Raw genomic sequence first — 17,479 nt, forward strand, 5'->3', positions numbered from 1 at the left:
TATATATATATATATATATATACACAAACACAAGTTCACAGGTTAGGTGATTACCCTTGAAACCACATTTTCACAAAAGCAGGGAAAAAAGACAATTTTTACCTTCATATTCAGATGAACTGATGAGTTTAGAACTTGGAGCAGAAAATAGGTAACAGTTCTTTGTCCAGTTGTTGCTCAATCACATCCTTCATAATGGAGGATTTCCCAACGTGTCCCTGCATGATCCATGTAGTCAAGAAGACTTATAGCATTCCAAGTTAACAAGCTCCTGACACGTTCAGACCTATTACTAAATTGTGCAGAAGTGTGAAGTCAATTTACGAATGTTGTGATAAAAAAGTGTAACTAAATATAAACCAGCAAGTGTTTCAGTCACGTGTGTAGATAAGGGCCAAACACTCAACACTGAGCAAAGTTAAAAACATGCCTTAATTCCTTTGTGGTGTGTATAAAATGTACTTGGACATATGATAAACATGTTTATTTGTTTTTATTGCTCTGAATTGTTGCACCTTGAGCCAAAGAAATGCCAAAGTGTTTAAATATCATTTGTTACAATATACAATATTTGCAACAAGGGGACAAAACCATTTAAACAAAATATGTAGTTTATTGCCTTTCCATTGTCTTCTTAAGGAATGAGAATAGTGTAACAATTTAAATACAATAAAGATGAAAACAATGCACAATTGAAACAGGGAAAATAAACATGTTGCCGTGTTCACAGGGGAATTAAAGCATTTACGGTGCAAAAAAATATTAAGATGGCATAAAAATAAAGTTTTTAAATTGTAGAAACAGTTTTAGTAAACTTTTTACACTTGGTTTCTAACAGTTAATCAAAAAAATACATGTTACATTTTATTGTTTTAATAAAATACAGTCAAATTTAAATAAATACTGCGCTTTTAGAAACACCATGTTAAATAGCACATTAACTGTATTTTATAACAAATGATGCTGGTTGTCTTTATCTCTGTTAATCCATTTGAAAATGTACAGAATAAGGTCCACTAGAAAGTCAGTGATTTTCTTAATTTTTATTTTTTGCAGTGCTTTAAAAACAGAATAAAAATAGTCACAGATTAAAGCTTTTAAAAAAATGCAAATTAGGACACGGAAAGATTTTGGAAAAACAAGCATGACCTGTTAGAAGCTGTATTCTTTTTAATGCTATGTAATTATTAGATATTTGTAACATTTGTTCCTCATTAAACTGACTTTGTAATGAAACACGGCTGAAAAAAGGATGATCTGATATTCAAATTAACAAGTTCAGTCTTGAACAATTTGTCTCTGATTTGCATCATGGCTGGAATCAAGGCACTATAGTGTGTGTAAGTGTGCGTGTGTAGTAGTAGTAGTAGTAGTAGTAGTAGTAGTTCATAAGTGAGGGCAAACTTCAGTCCACTTCTGTGAGGCCACATGGTCTCCTGAACTCTTGTCCTCGTTCATGGATCCACTTGTTTGACACTGAGAGCAGAAGAAAACAACCTGAGAATTACTTTTTTCAAATCACCATACAGTTAAGTTTAAACATTTCTAAGAAGGTATTTGAAACAGTCTACAACCTCATGTCTTCTTAAATCAATTAATGAACTAATTAAACTTAGTTAAACCTAGTTTATTACATTTGTTTGTTTATTGTTACAGTTATAGGTTTTTTCATAGCACCCACTCATTTTTATTTTTTTAATGATAGCAAATAATTAAATATTTCTCAAGGTTTAAGTCAGGTAGCGTTCTCCCTGCTTTCAGTGGAAACTTTGACTTACCCCATTTACTTCCTACAAGAACAGGACAAGCTGCATGTCTCGTCCTGTAGTCTCCCTCCCCACTCTTGAAGAGATTATACCAGAACACTGCTGTCCCCTTCAGACAAATGACAAAAAAAACTAAAATTATAGAACAAGCTTGAGTACAAAAAGCTGAATCAAAGACAATGTAGTTATTATGAGCTTGATGATAAGAATCACTCATCAGAGCATTATTGATATGCAGAGTTTTGGTTGTTTTAGGTATAATGAGGTGCAACACAGAACAAAATAACAGGAAACCTAGCTGTTTATATGCACCACCAGCCAATGCAATTTATAACAAGCTTCACATATGCAAGCAGTGACAAAAATAACATGTATATAAAAAGTGCACTCTCTTATTACCTTTTTGGGATAAATTGCTGCTCCAAAGTCAGGGAAGACTGTGGCACCCCCTGCTTCAACATCACTCATCTAAGAAAAGACAACATGAGTGAGAACTTTGTTTTAATTAAAGCATTATTGCCACACATTCCTACTACTAATACTATAATCACTTGCATTTCAGCAGTGTTGTCCAGAGAATTACAGTAAGTAAACCCAGGTGAAAGAGCTCCTCCTACTAAATTATTTACATTAAAAAATTACTCAGCTTGCTGGGTATTGTTTTGTTCTGTGAGCTTTGCAACTATATGAAACTGACAATATGAAATTGATTTTTATTTTATTTTTTGTGATTTATTATCATTTGTTGAACAGATTGACAGTTTTAGGGGTGATACAGTTCAATGTCTGGGTGTGTTAGTGTATTTATTATACCTCTTGTCAGAAAATAAAAACACAGATCATGTTGTTTACATAGTTGTCAGCCACATAATACTGTCTTATTAGTCTTTTGTTTTATTTAATACTACTTGCTCTAGAATCATATAACACATTTTTGGCTTATATTAAAAGACCACAAATCACAAATTTAAAAAATAATTATACCTTTAATGCATTTGATAACCACATTTTTTATCACCATTTAAGGAATTTTATTACTTATTATATACATCACAGAGAAAGAAACAGTTTTTGGTGCATTTTGTCTTCACATACAATTATTTTTTTGGCCTCTAGGGTGCAGCATTTTTCTAGTTTTTATTTTTTTTTTCAGGATTAAAATCTTCCTTTAAAAGTGTTTCTTTTATTTATAATCCACCAATTACTTCATGAGTAACCAACCTGGAATGAAAGCAGGTCAGTTTAGCTCCCATTTTAATACGGTGTTATAGCTGTATGTATTTATTAAAGTTTCTGTTTTCTTCAGCTGGTAAGATTCAGTTTCAGTAATAAAATATAAGAAATAAATTCCTTTAGTTGCAATGGTCTCTATCAGTGAGCTTATACTGTATAGTGATTCCCACCAGAGCAAAGGGTGTTTCTGCTGACATGTCTAATGGCCTGAGGCTCTTTAAGAATTGTTTATATACTGTATAGTATATTTAATAATACCGAAATGTTCACAAATAAAACCAAATTAAACTAAACCAAGATAATGTCTTGCTAAGAAAATGCAACCGTCACCATGCAGCTCTTTTAGTAAGGGGAAAACAAATGCAGGCTTAATAATTGCATGTTAAAGGGAAAGGCTGGCAAAACTCTTCACAATGTGCACTGGAACTGATTGACAGGAAAAAGCGTTGGATTTTTAGATATTTGTCAACAAAACTCAAATATCCAGCTAATGGATATTTATCCAGCACCATTTTTTTAGATTCAAATGATTAGTTAAAATGCTACAACCTTCTGAAGGAGATCTGTGAAAGTCAATCAATCCAAGTCCAAGATTGAACCAGAGCTAATGCTTTTGCCCGTTAAGCCAAAAGTAAAGGTTGGAAAACGGCTGCCACTACAATCGGCGGCGACTGAACACTCGTACTTACGTAGTTTAAAAAAGTTGCCAAGCGATTTCCAGTGCCTAACCTTTTGAAAGCATCAGGCTCATCTTTCTATAAGATAAAATTTAAGAGTAAAATACAGGACATAAATAACACACACATTACTTACATAGTTTAGGAAGGTAGCAAGTCTATTTCCATCGACCTTGAGGTTGCTGTCAAAAGGACGCTGCAACAGATGTTTATATGTTTAACCCATTATCAGGATTTATAAATGGAGCCTACCGCATAAAGCACAAACTGCACTTTATCCAGAATATTCTGTTTTCTGTCACAAGATTAAGTTGCTTTTCAAACTGGTGAACAGCTTCAAATAACTTGTTTTAAAGCATAAAATGCAAATAAAAGATAAAGTTTTCTTTTTAAAAGGCACACTATGGTGAACTGTGTGGTGATGACATTCTCTATGCCTCTTTTCTTTCTTGTTTTTTTTTCTATTTTGTCATGTTAAGGACACATGAACATGACAACAAGTTACACATTAGCCAACACCAATATGGAAGTGTGAAGAAAAAATTAAGTCAAATCTGTTTAAATGTGTAGCGTGATCTAAACTGGCAGGTTTACAAAAATAAGTGCTTAGCATGCCTTCCAGGGTAATTTGCACATCTTAAATATTCACACACTTGGTTAGCTGATGGAATAGCTCTTTGTATTATTCTGGTGAACATACATACATGTTGTAGAGTTAAATTAGCTATGAAAATCAATCCCTTGTGCACACAAACAAACATGGATCTCTAAAGGAAAGATTAGCTTAGTATGTAAAAATGATACAAATTACTGCAGTTTGCAGACAGATATGGACACACAAAAGTGGCAGAAAGAGACTGAACTCACCCTCGAGAAATCAAAGTGTGGCTCATACTGTCCTCCAACTCCATAGTTTGCAACCTGGTAAGTTTTCCAAAATACATGTTAAACACACAAAAACTAACAAATAAAATTTCTCTGTCCATTAAACTCAAATGATGAGCATAAAATGAGCTGGGAACACAAACTACAACCACAAACCTCAACTAAAAAACAACAATCTGTCAAAAAGCTCTAAAGAAACCAGATGATATTTATTTTTTTTTGCTGAACAATATATTTGAAAGAAATTCTAACAAAAACAAGAACCTAATACAACTACAGGCATTTTAAGTGAGATACCATCAATCAAATATGAGATAAAGTAGTAATTTGTGTAATTAAAAATTAAGAACATTACCTGCAGTAACTCTGCAGTTTCTACTGTAAGGCCAGTGATGTCTTCTATTCTCTGATTAACTCTTTCAATGATAACATCCTCTTCTCCCTCCAACCAGGCACTAAGGAAACAAGCATGCACCATTTATAATAATTGATATAATAGATATGATAAATGGAAATATGTTTCTTTTTTAAGTATGGCACTTTCCAGCTTCATTTAAACATTTTAAAAAGGTAAAAATACATTTTTAAGCACGGGAAAATGCTTATTGGTATTAATTATTTGCATAAACCAAGGCTTTAACCTGAAAATTATTAGAAAAACAAACAAACAAAAAAAAACATACAAACAAAAAATGTGGCAAGGATGTGCACAGTTAGTCAAAACTGTAAAGAACATAAAATATTTATGAATTTTAAGTATGTATTAGACATGAAACGTTACAACAGGAGAATACTTTCTCTTAATAACTGACCTTTTTGATACTCTGTAGTTGGCTGTAGTCAAAACTCCTGTTTTGGGGTCACGGACAGTAGCTCTGGCAAGCTTCCAATTAAAAAAAGGGGGGGGGGTCGGAATAAACATAGCATTACAAAAATCATTTTATATTTTCAATAACCGCTTTCAAGTTTCCCGGCAGTAATCCTGTTTATTAAACTTGTCAGAAATCCTTTCTAATCTTTACATGTAAATTCAGTGACCAGTTTAAATACACACAGCAAACAATCAAAGTGTTACGTAGATCAGTGGTTTCCAAACTTTTCAGCTTTTGACCCACAAAATACCAGCAGTGGAGACCTGTGTCCCCAGCTGTTGTTGGTTGATAAACATTGTTTTAAACAAGAGCATATTAACAATATTTACTATGCTATTTTTGTCCATTTTAAGTACACTTACTTTACTTTTTTGTGACAACAAAGGCAAAAAATTGTTGTCATTTAGGGTAATTAATTGAGAAAAAATCTTTTCAGGACCCCACCTTGATGTTTCGGGACCCCACTGTGGGTCCCGACCCCAACTTTGGGAACCACTGATGTAGATTATTGTTCTGATGTAATTAATAATGCCATCTCTGTATTCCTCATGCTGAATAAAGGACATCAGGTTTCACTGCTTTTATAAAAGATGTACCATAGGACAGAAATATTTGTGTTTCTGAATCAGAGTAAATAAATGAAAATAATAATAAGTCCACTAATTATTGTAGTATAAACAAATAAATATATATTTTTTAAACTGAGTAATATTTTTATTAAAAACTGCAGTGATTTATAAGGATTCTGCACAAATTCTACATCTTCTTTCAAATACAAACAAACGAGTCCAAAATCATTTAAGTGGAAAATTTAACAAACCACATATAGTGTGAAACAAACAAGCATGAAACTCTAATATTTTATTATATGCACTGTTAGTCTCACCCTGGGTTTTGCCAGCTCTTTAATCTTCTCAATCTCCTCATCTGACAACATTTCCAGGTAGCGTACGATGTGTGGGCTGTCCCACTCATCCGCCTCCTTCATGGGCTTCAGCAGGAGACGGGGATTCCTGTCACCATCTTGGTAGCGACAGAACAGACGGCTTCGCCTGGCTTCAGTCTGGGAAAGAATAATTAAATAAAAACTGTTTCAAAAGACCAAACAAATCAACTTTGACAAATGACATTTTGAAAATTCACAATAGTTCGCAAACATGCTACCAAACATAATATGCACTACTTGTTACCCAATGGACAATGTAAGGTCAGGTAAAATGTCTCCTTCAAAACTAATAAACATAGTAGTTTCACTGATTACATCGGCAGCCACTGATATTTTTTCTGTTTTCAGAACTTACCATTTGTATCCCCTCTCCTCTGCAAAGACTCTCATAGGCCTCCCTCTCTGGAAGGTGGTCTTTGGGTCGGCTGTAGGTCCCTAGCTGGATGGGTTCCTCAGTGGCAGGTTGGTCAGCCTGCTCCATTTCGTTGAGCTGTTTGGACAGCAGCCGCTCAAAGTAACGGAGGTTTCCTCCTGCCCTGTCGTGAGCCGGGTCTGTTAGTGCAAAAAACATAAGTTGTCATTTCTCTAAAACTACTGCCTCCTAAGACAAGTTTCAGTTTTTGATGACTCGTGTTCCAATGTGTTGCACAGAAATATCTTTTTTTTTCTCTCTCAAACTTTACCAAAAAGCTGAATACACCCTGTTATGATTATTTAAAGTTTCTTTTGGGACCTGGGGGCAAATTTAGTGCTCTTCTCAGTTCCGCACAGACATTTCTATTGTTCTTTTTCATCCTTTTAGAACAAAATGAATGTGCATCAACTATACCTACATTTCTTTCACATGACACGTAAACAAGGATATGACAGCTCTAAGAAGATGGTCTGCAGCTGTCCACAAAGCTCTTGGTTCAAGAATAACTGTTTAAAACCACAAGCCTTTGCATGGAATGAACAACACCCCATTGCTGTGGTGAGTACAGAGTCAAACCAAAGCTAAAGTAGAAGGTGGACTGTAGTTATTAGTAAAACATRAGAATATAAACTCATTCATTCTGTCACATTATATAATTCTGGTTTTATTGATTGACTGCTATAGGAAATTAAAACATAGCAAAATAAAAAATGCTATTTTAGTCAATCAAAATCTGTATTTAGCACCATCTGACCATTATTAAAAGTTTAAAAAAAGATTACCGATGGCTACAAGTCGCCGTGTCAGCTCGACAGCTCGAGGTAAGTCACCCATTTGATAAACAGAGTAGCTAAGGTAGTCCAAAATATCTGCYTTGGAGACCACAGCTTCTTCTCCATCGTCGAGCTGCTTCAGAGATTGTTGGAACCACAGCACAGCGTGGTAATAATCTGCATCATTGTACGCCGTCTTTCCCATGTCAAAGCAGTCGTCCACCGTTAGTACGGTGTTAGAGTGCACACCTGGAACAAATGTAAAAAAAAATACATTTTCTATAATATGTGAATATTAAAAGTTGTATATTATAAGTTGCTGCTTTTTTTTCTTCAGTTTAAATTTCAATTTTAAACAACCCAGGACAAAAAAAAAAAATGAAAATCTGACCAGACTCATTCTGTCCATCTGACAAATTTTGAAACACGTGTTGTTGTCCAAACATATTTTGTAAGTTCAGTTGATTCATCTATAAATGTTTATCCCCAATCACTATGACTACCTGGCAGCTTTCCTTTGGAGAATGCTTCTGAATCCAGGTGGTATGTGTCTTGGAGACGCATCAGTGCCCTGGCTGCACCCGTTTGATCCTCCTCATCTGGGAAGTACTGTCTGTGTACAGACATGTTGGCAATGAACCCTGGAAAGACAGGAAGAATGATTCAAATTATTCAGGGATCAYCAACTACGGCCCTCTAGGTCCGCAGCCATGTTTTACTTATTTCCCTTCTCTAACAYACCTGATTCAGTCAGTGAATTACCTCTTCCAAGTTCTGCAGAAGCCTGATAATCATCTATTCATTCAAATCAGGTGTGTTGGAGCAGAGAAACAAGTAAAACATGCAGGGCTGTGGGCATCGAGGACCGRAATTGATGATCCCTGTTATTGATGGATGGATAGACTGATTAAACTCAGTCACTAATAATGACAGTCACTATGTTAAAAGGTACATATCACACTAAGCCTGACTGGCTCTTACTTCAKAAATTTCATTACGACTTAAAAAAGGATGAGCCAAATTATGTCCCCTTCAATTTCCAACTACTATTTTCAGTTAAAAACTGCAATAACTGCTACTGTTCACACAGAAAAAAGCAGAAGTGCCATGATTTGACTTTACTAATCTAAATTTTATTATTAAATTTCATAGTTTGTGAACACCTCATAAACTTCTAATGTGAATTGTAAAGTTATTGGCACCCAGCTGCAAGCATTTAAAGTGCAATGTGAAGTATTTTTAGTTTGTAAATGAAGAATTTCATCTGACATATGTTTGTGTTGCTCAAGAGCAAACATATCTATTAAAATGGTTAAAAAAAACCCTCTACTGGACTAAATAATATCTTGCACCAATCTGTGTTTAAAAAGTGTACGCCCAGCCTGCTCACCCCCACTTTAACAGCCACGTAGACAGATTCAATTTTAGGACACACTCAGGCTGGATCTGTTCAACTGCCTCCAAACAGATAAGGGCCTGTGTCTGAACATGAACACACACACGGAGAGAGAACATGGCCAAAATATGCATAGATGGGGAACAGCTGCAGTGAAAACATGACAGGCTCAGTTTTTCAACCATTTGTTTAAGGAGGGGAGTCTTTGAGCAAAGCTGCACAGCAGAAATGTCCGTTTTGCTGCCAAAGTTCTATCACGCCACGGTCATGTTCCAAGGGGATTTTATATTTGTTGCTTGACACCAGTCAGTAAAATTCTCCTGTAYCGTTTTCAGTGTCTATAACCGGTATTACTACAAAACTTAACAGATTTGTTACTGCTTGTGATCAAAGCCCTGACATAACTATTTAACTTTATGCAGCTGCTAGAGCAGTTTCCCTACCATCAGATGGATTCTGAAGCACCAGGCTCTCCAGTTCAGACCACTCTGTGTTGAGTCTCTTCATCAGTTTGTAGGCATTCACAGGGTGGGCCAGATAGCCCTCGGGGTCAGAAGTGGAAGCTCGGGTCAGGGCGTCAAGTTTACTGGCCCAACTAAATGAGACAAGAAACAGTTCTATACTTTTAAAACACACAGTATGTACACATCCTAAAAAGTCACATTTACACTTCACTCAGAAAGGTCTGAAAGAGTTTAGAATTAAAATTAAACAAAACAGAAACATTATAGCTACACATAGTAGGCTGAGATAACACAGAAMCTGAGACTAAAACCAAAGAAATCACTTTGGAGCTGTAACAAACTTTTCTTTTATCACATCTGGAGATTGTTGATAAAATAGGATGTTAGTCATTTTTTTCTGTTGGGAAATCTACACAAATACTGTTTCATTTCAAAATTACCATATTCATCATTTCAATAAGGCTCTAGTTCCAATCATGAATCAAAATCAGAGTAGAAAGTGTAATATTTCAGGCTGTTAAGTTCTGGAGAGGTTAACGTAAAAAAGAAAAAGGGAATTACTTGGTCATATTAGTAAAAATATTGTTATTATTTAGTGGACATATTATCCTTTTAAATACTTCTTTTTCACATTTAAACCATTCAGCTGGGGTCTATATAAAGTGGAACTGCAGTGCTTTAGTTTGAATTCTTTATTATTGTAAATCCACAAGCTCCTCTTCACCGTCCATCATTAAACAGAGGCTGAGGCCTTCGTTTTCAGCTGTCCTCCTCCTACAGCGCAGCTATTGCCAGTATCACTCCACCCCCTGGTAACAATAAGTGTTAATTAGGTGTCAACGATAGCCATGTGATGTGAGTATCAGTCACATCACAAAAGCCTGAATTTTGCCTGAAACTCTCAGACTGAAGAAGTCTCTTGGAGAAGAGACGAAACGTTTCATTAGAGAAGAACCGGTCCAGAAGACCTATACATTTTTTTCCTCCTCTTCACCCTTTTTCTGAGGTGTCTCAAATCAACTCGTTTTGAGTCTGTCTCTTTAAATGCAAAAGAAACATTTCACACCCCGCCTCCAGCTTCCAGACCTGTCCATTCGAGTTTCATAGAGCGGTTTATGACTATATAGCGGTACAAAAACTAATTAATTAAAAGATGTCAACAACAGAAGATTCGTCCATCCAGCCTCACATGTTGGAGCCAGAGTCTGACCCASAGCCAGAGGAGAATGAAGATGATGAAATTGTAGCTGGTAAGTCAAGATCTTATTTAGAAGTTCCGTCACAAATACTGTGATGTAATAGTTCAGAAAATGTCATAGACAATAGAAAAAAACTGAATGGATTGGAAAACGTGGCCCAAACTGAATATAAAGTCAGAGAGATCTAAACAGCACAGCGAGAAACTAATTAAACTTTTCTGCACTCTTACAGACTCCAACTACACAACCAAATGCATTTAATGGCTAAAAAAGTGGATTTTACATGTTACATCCCATTTAAAAGAAATACTTTTTTTAAGTTTTTTTCTAAGTCACATGGTTAGAACATACCTTTTGACAGTAGCAAGTTTGGACTCCTCAGCTTTGATGTACTCTCTCAAGGACTGAACCAGCTCCTTTTCTGTGTAGAGCAGGTCAGTCATTTGTCCTGCAGAAAAAAACAGGCATGCAGATRTTGTAAATCAGCCAAAGCTGTTACATAAATTTAAATTACTAATGTTGCTCATTCTAAATGTGTTTTGCCTTGCTTTAAAAGCTCTTTTAGTAACAAAGTTTTTTTGAGCTGATGTCCTCATCCTCATACTGCAGAGTTTAGATAGTACAGAATTATTAAGCAAACTCTAGCTAAATCTTAATCCATGAGCTGGTGAAGAGATGGTAGTTTGGTGTGCTCTAACATTTCAGAAAGGCACTCAGCTGTAAGTAATTCACACACAGCAGAGGAAWAATGAAGCAACCAGAATAACTGAGCTGGAAGGTTCAGAAAGGCACAGTGAGTCATTTGACTCTCAGAATGCAAACTGCTGAGAAATTAGATACCTAATGGAAAACATATTTAAATCACTTACCATTCTACTATACTAATATGTTGTTTTATAATTAAATCCAAAGTACGACTAAACAGTTGCAATTTCTATCAAACTGACAGTCAGCACATGTAAGTTCTGAACGTATGAACAAAGTATCTGTAACTCACCGATGGATGTAAAAACTTCTGCATGTGTCGTCCAGCAGCAGCAGAGCAAAACCCAGGARATAGGAAACAGGAACTTCTCCATTCTGCCTGCTCTGTAACTTTAAATAAGAAACAGAAAACTCATCAAGTTGCTATAAAACAAAGAATGAACAAACTGCACAAAACCTTGCAGAAAAAAAAAMCCACTGACTGTAATTTCCCTTTGGGATCAATTAAGTATTTGAATTGAGTTGAATCTCCATCTAATATTTATGRTTTAGATTCTTTTGAAACTAATTGCAATGGACTGTCAGACAGGATTTATGTGATTTTTTTATCATTCAATGAAAAATATCAACAGTACCACAATTTTCTGTAGCCTGAGATGACATTTGTACAATGATCCTGTGTTTCCAGACTGAAAATGCTGACAGCCTTGAAATAATGTAAAAAAACGTCCAATGAATGAGTCATTACCAGCTGTGTGTGTTTTTAATAAAAAAAAGTAGGACACTACAGAAATACGACTGTTTCATAACAAATACTGCTTCATCTATGCAAAGTGGAGTTGGACTTAAGTAAATTTCTTGTTTTGATGGTTTGTGTACAGAAAAAGTTAGTCGAAGTTGATTTTTTTTAACTCTGCATGCCCACTAGATGGCCAGTGATGTCTAAATTGAAACAGATATAATCTCATCAGAYGGCTTTACTTATCTATGCAAAATCTATTGTTCTTTGTTTATCCTACATTTTTTATCAAAACATTGTGTAATTGATCATACTGTATCTGGGGCAAAAGGAACTTGAGCTGCGTGAACTTTATTCATGAACCAGATCTTCTTTGTGAAAGTGGCTCTGCTTCACTTCTGTCTCCTGGGTTTTGTTCAGCTCTCAGAGATTACTGTTTATGTGTAAAACACTTAAACATCACCGAGGCCAAACATGAACCACACACAGTCCTCTGTCTGCACCACTCTGTAATCAGACAAACTGGGACTTTAAAAGGATGATGTCGGCTCACTGTGATAATCCTTTGGTTAGAAAGTCTTTTCAGATATCACTCTAACTCTGCAACACCCGCTTACTAAACTTACGCTAAATTTCTAATAATTCAAAACTGAATTTATTCTATGGAGCATGTGTTAAAAGTTTATTTTTTGTTAACAGTAGAACTAAAACGGCAAACGGAGTGAATGAACTTCGTAAAGTAAAACTGCAGGGCAGCGCACATATTTAAAAAAAGAGGCATCAGCTGCCTGTAAGGTCATTTACAAAGAGCAAGAAGTCCTGCAAAAAGGCAGAATAAGGCTTTTTGTTATGTGTTGTAAGTAAATGTGAACTGTAATTATGTAGATGAACTCAAGGAGCCTATTTTCATCATTCTTAGTTTTGTAGAATTATAGTAATTACACTGGAATGTACCACACTGGGTGTGTGTAAAATATACACATTTAAAACCAAACTCCAACTCACACATTCAAATATGTTTGCTATAAAAAATTAAATAAAAWAAGCTTAATTTTACTTTCCCAGCACAGACAAGTCATTCTGTAGTCTCTGGTCTGGAGAGCTGCATGGATGTCATGAAATTAAGATTGTTCAAAATGCAATGAATGAACTTTAACTTGTTTTATTTAATACTCAACTTATCAGTCTAAATTAGATTTTATAAGAGATCTGTAAAAATACCATCAGGTAGTAACTTAAAAAAAATATTCAAAGTTCTCCCCAATTGCAAATCTTTTCTTAGCACAGATATAGCTTTGAGTCTTATATTTGGCTGCTAATAGTTTTCAGAGTGCTGGGTCCGATAATTACTACCACAGTCCTAAAACAGAAAATAAATGACCAAATCTCTCCCCTTGTAATTTACAGCCATGATTGCTCAGCTCAAAGCACTGGCGCCTGTTGCTGCAGGCTCTAACAGTGATGTCACATTTCTGGAGGAAAGTCCAGCCCCAGATGTTTCTGGGTCCTTTTTGCGCCCCTATTTTTAGGTCCTACTCACGCTGAAGAGGAGAGGATGTGGTGGGTGCACCTGGGTGTCTGGATTTTCAACTGTCCACACCTAAACCATTACCATGAACATAGAGTTATACTGAGTCATTGTCTCTTTATTTATTTCACATTTGTGCATGTCAATTWTCATAAAACATATATTTTTGTCTTCACAATGTGTTGGATTCCTGCTTTTTGTATACAGGTATAAATAAATATACATAGGGAGGGTGTGGCTCCATGATGGAGATAAGAATAAACACACTGTGGTAAAGCAGTTAGGATCCAAGGACTGCAATGGGGCAGTGGTTCCTGGGGAGAAAATGTTTACACCAGCAGTGAACTCACATCTGACACAAACCCTTAAAATGTAGCAAATAGGAACAGCAGCTGTCTCTGATCACACTAGTGCTGAATGGAAATGTTTAAATAAGTTTACTTCTATTTAGTTTTGAGAAAACTGGATAAAATTTGATTGGAAATGTTGATGCGTAATGATTACTATTCCAAAGTAGGATACAAAAATCAACTGTTTGATGCAAAGACATTATTGAAAACTTGTGTTACTAAGTGTCACATTAATTTTGTTTTTAAATTATGGTGGTAAAAATCATCAATTATTAATCTTCTTACCCTCTTATCCTTTCTGAGTCGTGGGGAGCTGGTGCCTAACTCCAGTGTTCACTGTGCACGAGGTGGGGTATACCCTAGACAGGCAAAAAGTCCATCATAGGGACATACAGAGACAAACAAAACCAGAGTATCTGGAGAACCCCCCTCCTGTGCACAAGGAGAACATGCAAACTCCACACAGAAAAGCCCCAGGCCAGAAGACGATCCTGTGACCTTCTCGCTGAGAGGCGACAGCTCTAGTGCCGCCTCACAGTTAAAACCACATTCTACGTTCTTCAAAAACCAGTCAGGACTTTAACCATTCCCCTATACAGCAAAAAAACGAAAGCTGCAGGGCAGAAAGCTGAGGGACTCAGCTGTATGCCAGGTGTCCACTCCCCGTCACACTGAGCTGTGCGTACATCAAGCAGAGAGATTGCATCGAGTAAATGTTTAATGTTAAATACAAACTGACTGATAGGAATCTGTGAACTGGGCTGGTGAGTAACACAAACCGCCCCATCATTCTGGATGTGCAGGGTTATGTAGACATCCGATAAAGTTAAAACTGTGAAGATCATGGGAAAACCTGACTGTCAGACTGCAAGCAGAGCATGCCAGGTTCAGATTTGAACTTGCCTTTGTTGTWGCTCTKCAGTTTTTAATTTCCTCTGCAAAATGAAAACCACTTGCCCAGTATGTAACAATTCATATTACTGTGCATTCATTGCAAATGGTTAGTTTTGCTTACAAATCATTGGATCTTTTAACAGTTACACCAAATACATCCCAAGTTTTTAACTGATTTAAAATCAGTCCAATCATGACAGACTTAAGACTTTCCTTTCCATTTAAAATAAGAGGGTTCTAGGAACTCCCTATTAGGCAATCTTGATGAATCTTGTAGAAACATTGTGGAACTTATCAAACAAGAAGGAAGTGACAATTTCCTGACTAAGATCTGTTTTCACTGGACAAAATCAGAGAGAAAACAAAGTGGGTTTAAAAATCAGCTAAGCGTTAAGCAGATTTAAACTGGAGTTTGAAATCAATAACCAAAAAACCAAACAGCTCTGTTTCTAAAGTTATCTATCTCTGACTGTTRGAAACAAGTTCACAAAAGAAATGTTAACAGAGTGCTGCTAAAACATTAACTTGTGGGCTCAAATATGCACCATTGTGGTTACAAATATAATAATATATATTTATATAATAAAAATCCTAATTGGACATGAGGACAATGCTGTTCCAAAAACCTTATTGTGCCATAAAACTATTAGCTTAATAAATCTATCTAGGCAGTATTAAACCAGACATGACCACACTGACTGATGYAGATTTGTCAACAAAAGAAGAAAAACACAAAGCAACAGAAAAATGTGTTTGTATTTTTATTATTTTTTTTATGTACAAGCTGAATGTTGGAAGTCATTATCTGAGTCTGCATATCACCTGCCTTATAGCCAAATCACTGCTGACAGAATTATGACATCATTCTCTTTATTGCAWCCCATTTATGGCTGCTGCCACATTCAGTTTGTGTCTTTCTGTACTGAGTGAAAATAAATCCCTGCAGGGCATCAGCCATTGAGCACACATCCTTTTATTAACCAACCTGTGTATTTGGTGACCATGAGACATTTGCTAGGACTGGAAGAAAAGACTGGTTCAGAATAACCTTTTCATGTTTTATTTTATAGTTTTCAAAAAGTATTTTAATGCTAACATGTAAACCATAAAAATGTAAATAAACAGCTAAATATACTTTGGAAGTTTCTATAAAAAGACAGATGAAGCACTTCACACAAAATATACCCCAAGGCCAGTCTTTAAAAGTTTCTGTGATGACGTGCAAACTATTTCATCGCCATTACAACWTGAACTGCCAGCATTTTTATTGTCTTTCGTTTGCTTCCACAGTAGACTGGGCCACCTTAAGGGAAAAAAGTGATATAAAAGCTGCAATCTGCAGTTTATATGATCAGATTCATTCAACAAACCTAGAATATCCCGCCCATTATTGTTTTACTTTTTAAATCAGGACAGCTGTTATAATATTATACAGTGCTTGTTATGTTAATTAAACCGTTACATATTTTGCTGACCCTGTCTGAAGAAACCGGAGCTCATTAGCTCCAGCTGGGTCGACCCCGTGACGTCATCCCAACTAAGACGCTTCTAGAAAATCTTAAACTTCCAACACTTCTTKTTGTTATTATTCAGTGTGCGTCTTGGTTGTTTGCGCTTTATAGCTTGTTGCCTATATTAGAAATAAAATAATAGCGTCACTTTATTCTAAAGCGCGCGCGCGTGTGATAAGCCATGTGAAAACCAACACCCTCCGGGCAGAAAGTTCGCGCAAAGTTTTAAAACTTCTCTCCTCTTCGTCTGCTCGCAGAATAACAAGACTGTTCCGCAGTGTCTCGAGTTACACCGGAATGAACAGACAGCTCGGTAAACAATGACACTGCAGCTGTTATGTTACTACTCTGGCACCATAAAGCCTTTTTGCTCTGATACCTTTAATAAAAACAGAGCTTGTTGCTGGACTTCTTCTGAACAGCATGTTCGGGAGGCTCGCCAAGACCAACAACTCAGACATGATGTAGTGAATCATATTTTAAGGCAGCTCAATAGATAATAATCTTATAAAGGCAGCTTACCTGTGCTCCAGCTGCTTTAAAACACGACTGTCACGCTTCTGTGCGTGGACTGAAATCCACTTGGTACCCAGGGGGTATGAATAGAACAGAGGGACGTTTTGTGAAGCGCTGCCACGTACAGAACACGATTGGAAGGCTTTTACCTTAAAATGTGAAGTACACGCGCAAAAGTGTTGCCTTTGAGTACGTCTTGTACTAGACCGGTGGATTCTCAAACGTTTTGGGTCTAGGGACCCCCTTATAAACCCCATGCTGTTTTAAAAATAGCTTACTGTCCTTTTACCTCCTAAATGCCATGGGAATATTTTCTTTTGTTTGGTTTGGTATGTTTGTTTTACTAATGTATTGTTCCCCTTATTATGTATTTTAAAATAAAAATCAAATGAACAATTTATCGATTTTTTTGAAGACCCCAAAATACTACTTGCATACCCCTGGGGGTCCTGGGACCTCAGTTTGAAAACCTCTGAACTACTAGAGCGTCTGAAATTGAGTTCTACTTCTTTTGTTTATAATTAGCTAATTAAAAATGTAAATTCTCTAATTAAATTAGATTTTCATTTAATGTAAAGCACTTCGGTCAGTCTGTTTTTTGGATGTGCTG

At 36.0% G+C, this 17,479-nt stretch overlaps 1 protein-coding gene and 1 pseudogene across 5 annotated transcripts; one reads left to right on the forward strand and one right to left on the reverse strand.

Moving 5' to 3' along the window:
- The window catches only part of LOC106525531 (sodium- and chloride-dependent betaine transporter-like), a 9,556-nt pseudogene extending 8,817 nt beyond the window's left edge, over positions 1–739 (forward strand).
- Positions 592–17,049, reverse strand: LOC106525528 (prolyl 4-hydroxylase subunit alpha-2). 5 transcript variants are annotated; one of them, XM_014019802.1, is made up of 17 exons: positions 16,876–17,047; positions 14,234–14,307; positions 11,624–11,721; positions 10,978–11,074; positions 9,407–9,558; positions 8,071–8,208; positions 7,577–7,816; positions 6,735–6,931; positions 6,320–6,496; positions 5,374–5,444; positions 4,917–5,016; positions 4,544–4,597; positions 3,849–3,872; positions 3,689–3,754; positions 2,166–2,234; positions 1,779–1,875; positions 592–1,476 (listed from the first exon to the last, which is right to left on the reverse strand). In XM_014019802.1, the coding sequence occupies exons 3-17, from the start codon at positions 11,703–11,705 to the stop codon at positions 1,406–1,408; spliced, it is 1,635 nt and encodes a 544-aa protein (XP_013875256.1). In that variant the 5' UTR covers positions 11,706–11,721; positions 14,234–14,307; positions 16,876–17,047; the 3' UTR covers positions 592–1,405. The 5 variants fall into 5 exon arrangements, with proteins under 5 accessions (XP_013875256.1, XP_013875259.1, XP_013875255.1 ...); XM_014019805.1 differs by lacking the exon at positions 14,234–14,307 and having other exon boundaries at positions 11,624–11,715; positions 16,876–17,049; XM_014019801.1 differs by lacking the exon at positions 14,234–14,307 and having other exon boundaries at positions 16,876–17,046.
- Between the last annotated feature and the right edge of the window lie 430 nt (positions 17,050–17,479).

The sequence above is a fragment of the Austrofundulus limnaeus genome, unplaced genomic scaffold (assembly GCF_001266775.1).
Source record: "Austrofundulus limnaeus strain Quisiro unplaced genomic scaffold, Austrofundulus_limnaeus-1.0 Scaffold231, whole genome shotgun sequence".
In the NCBI taxonomy this organism is placed as follows: domain Eukaryota; kingdom Metazoa; phylum Chordata; class Actinopteri; order Cyprinodontiformes; family Rivulidae; genus Austrofundulus; species Austrofundulus limnaeus.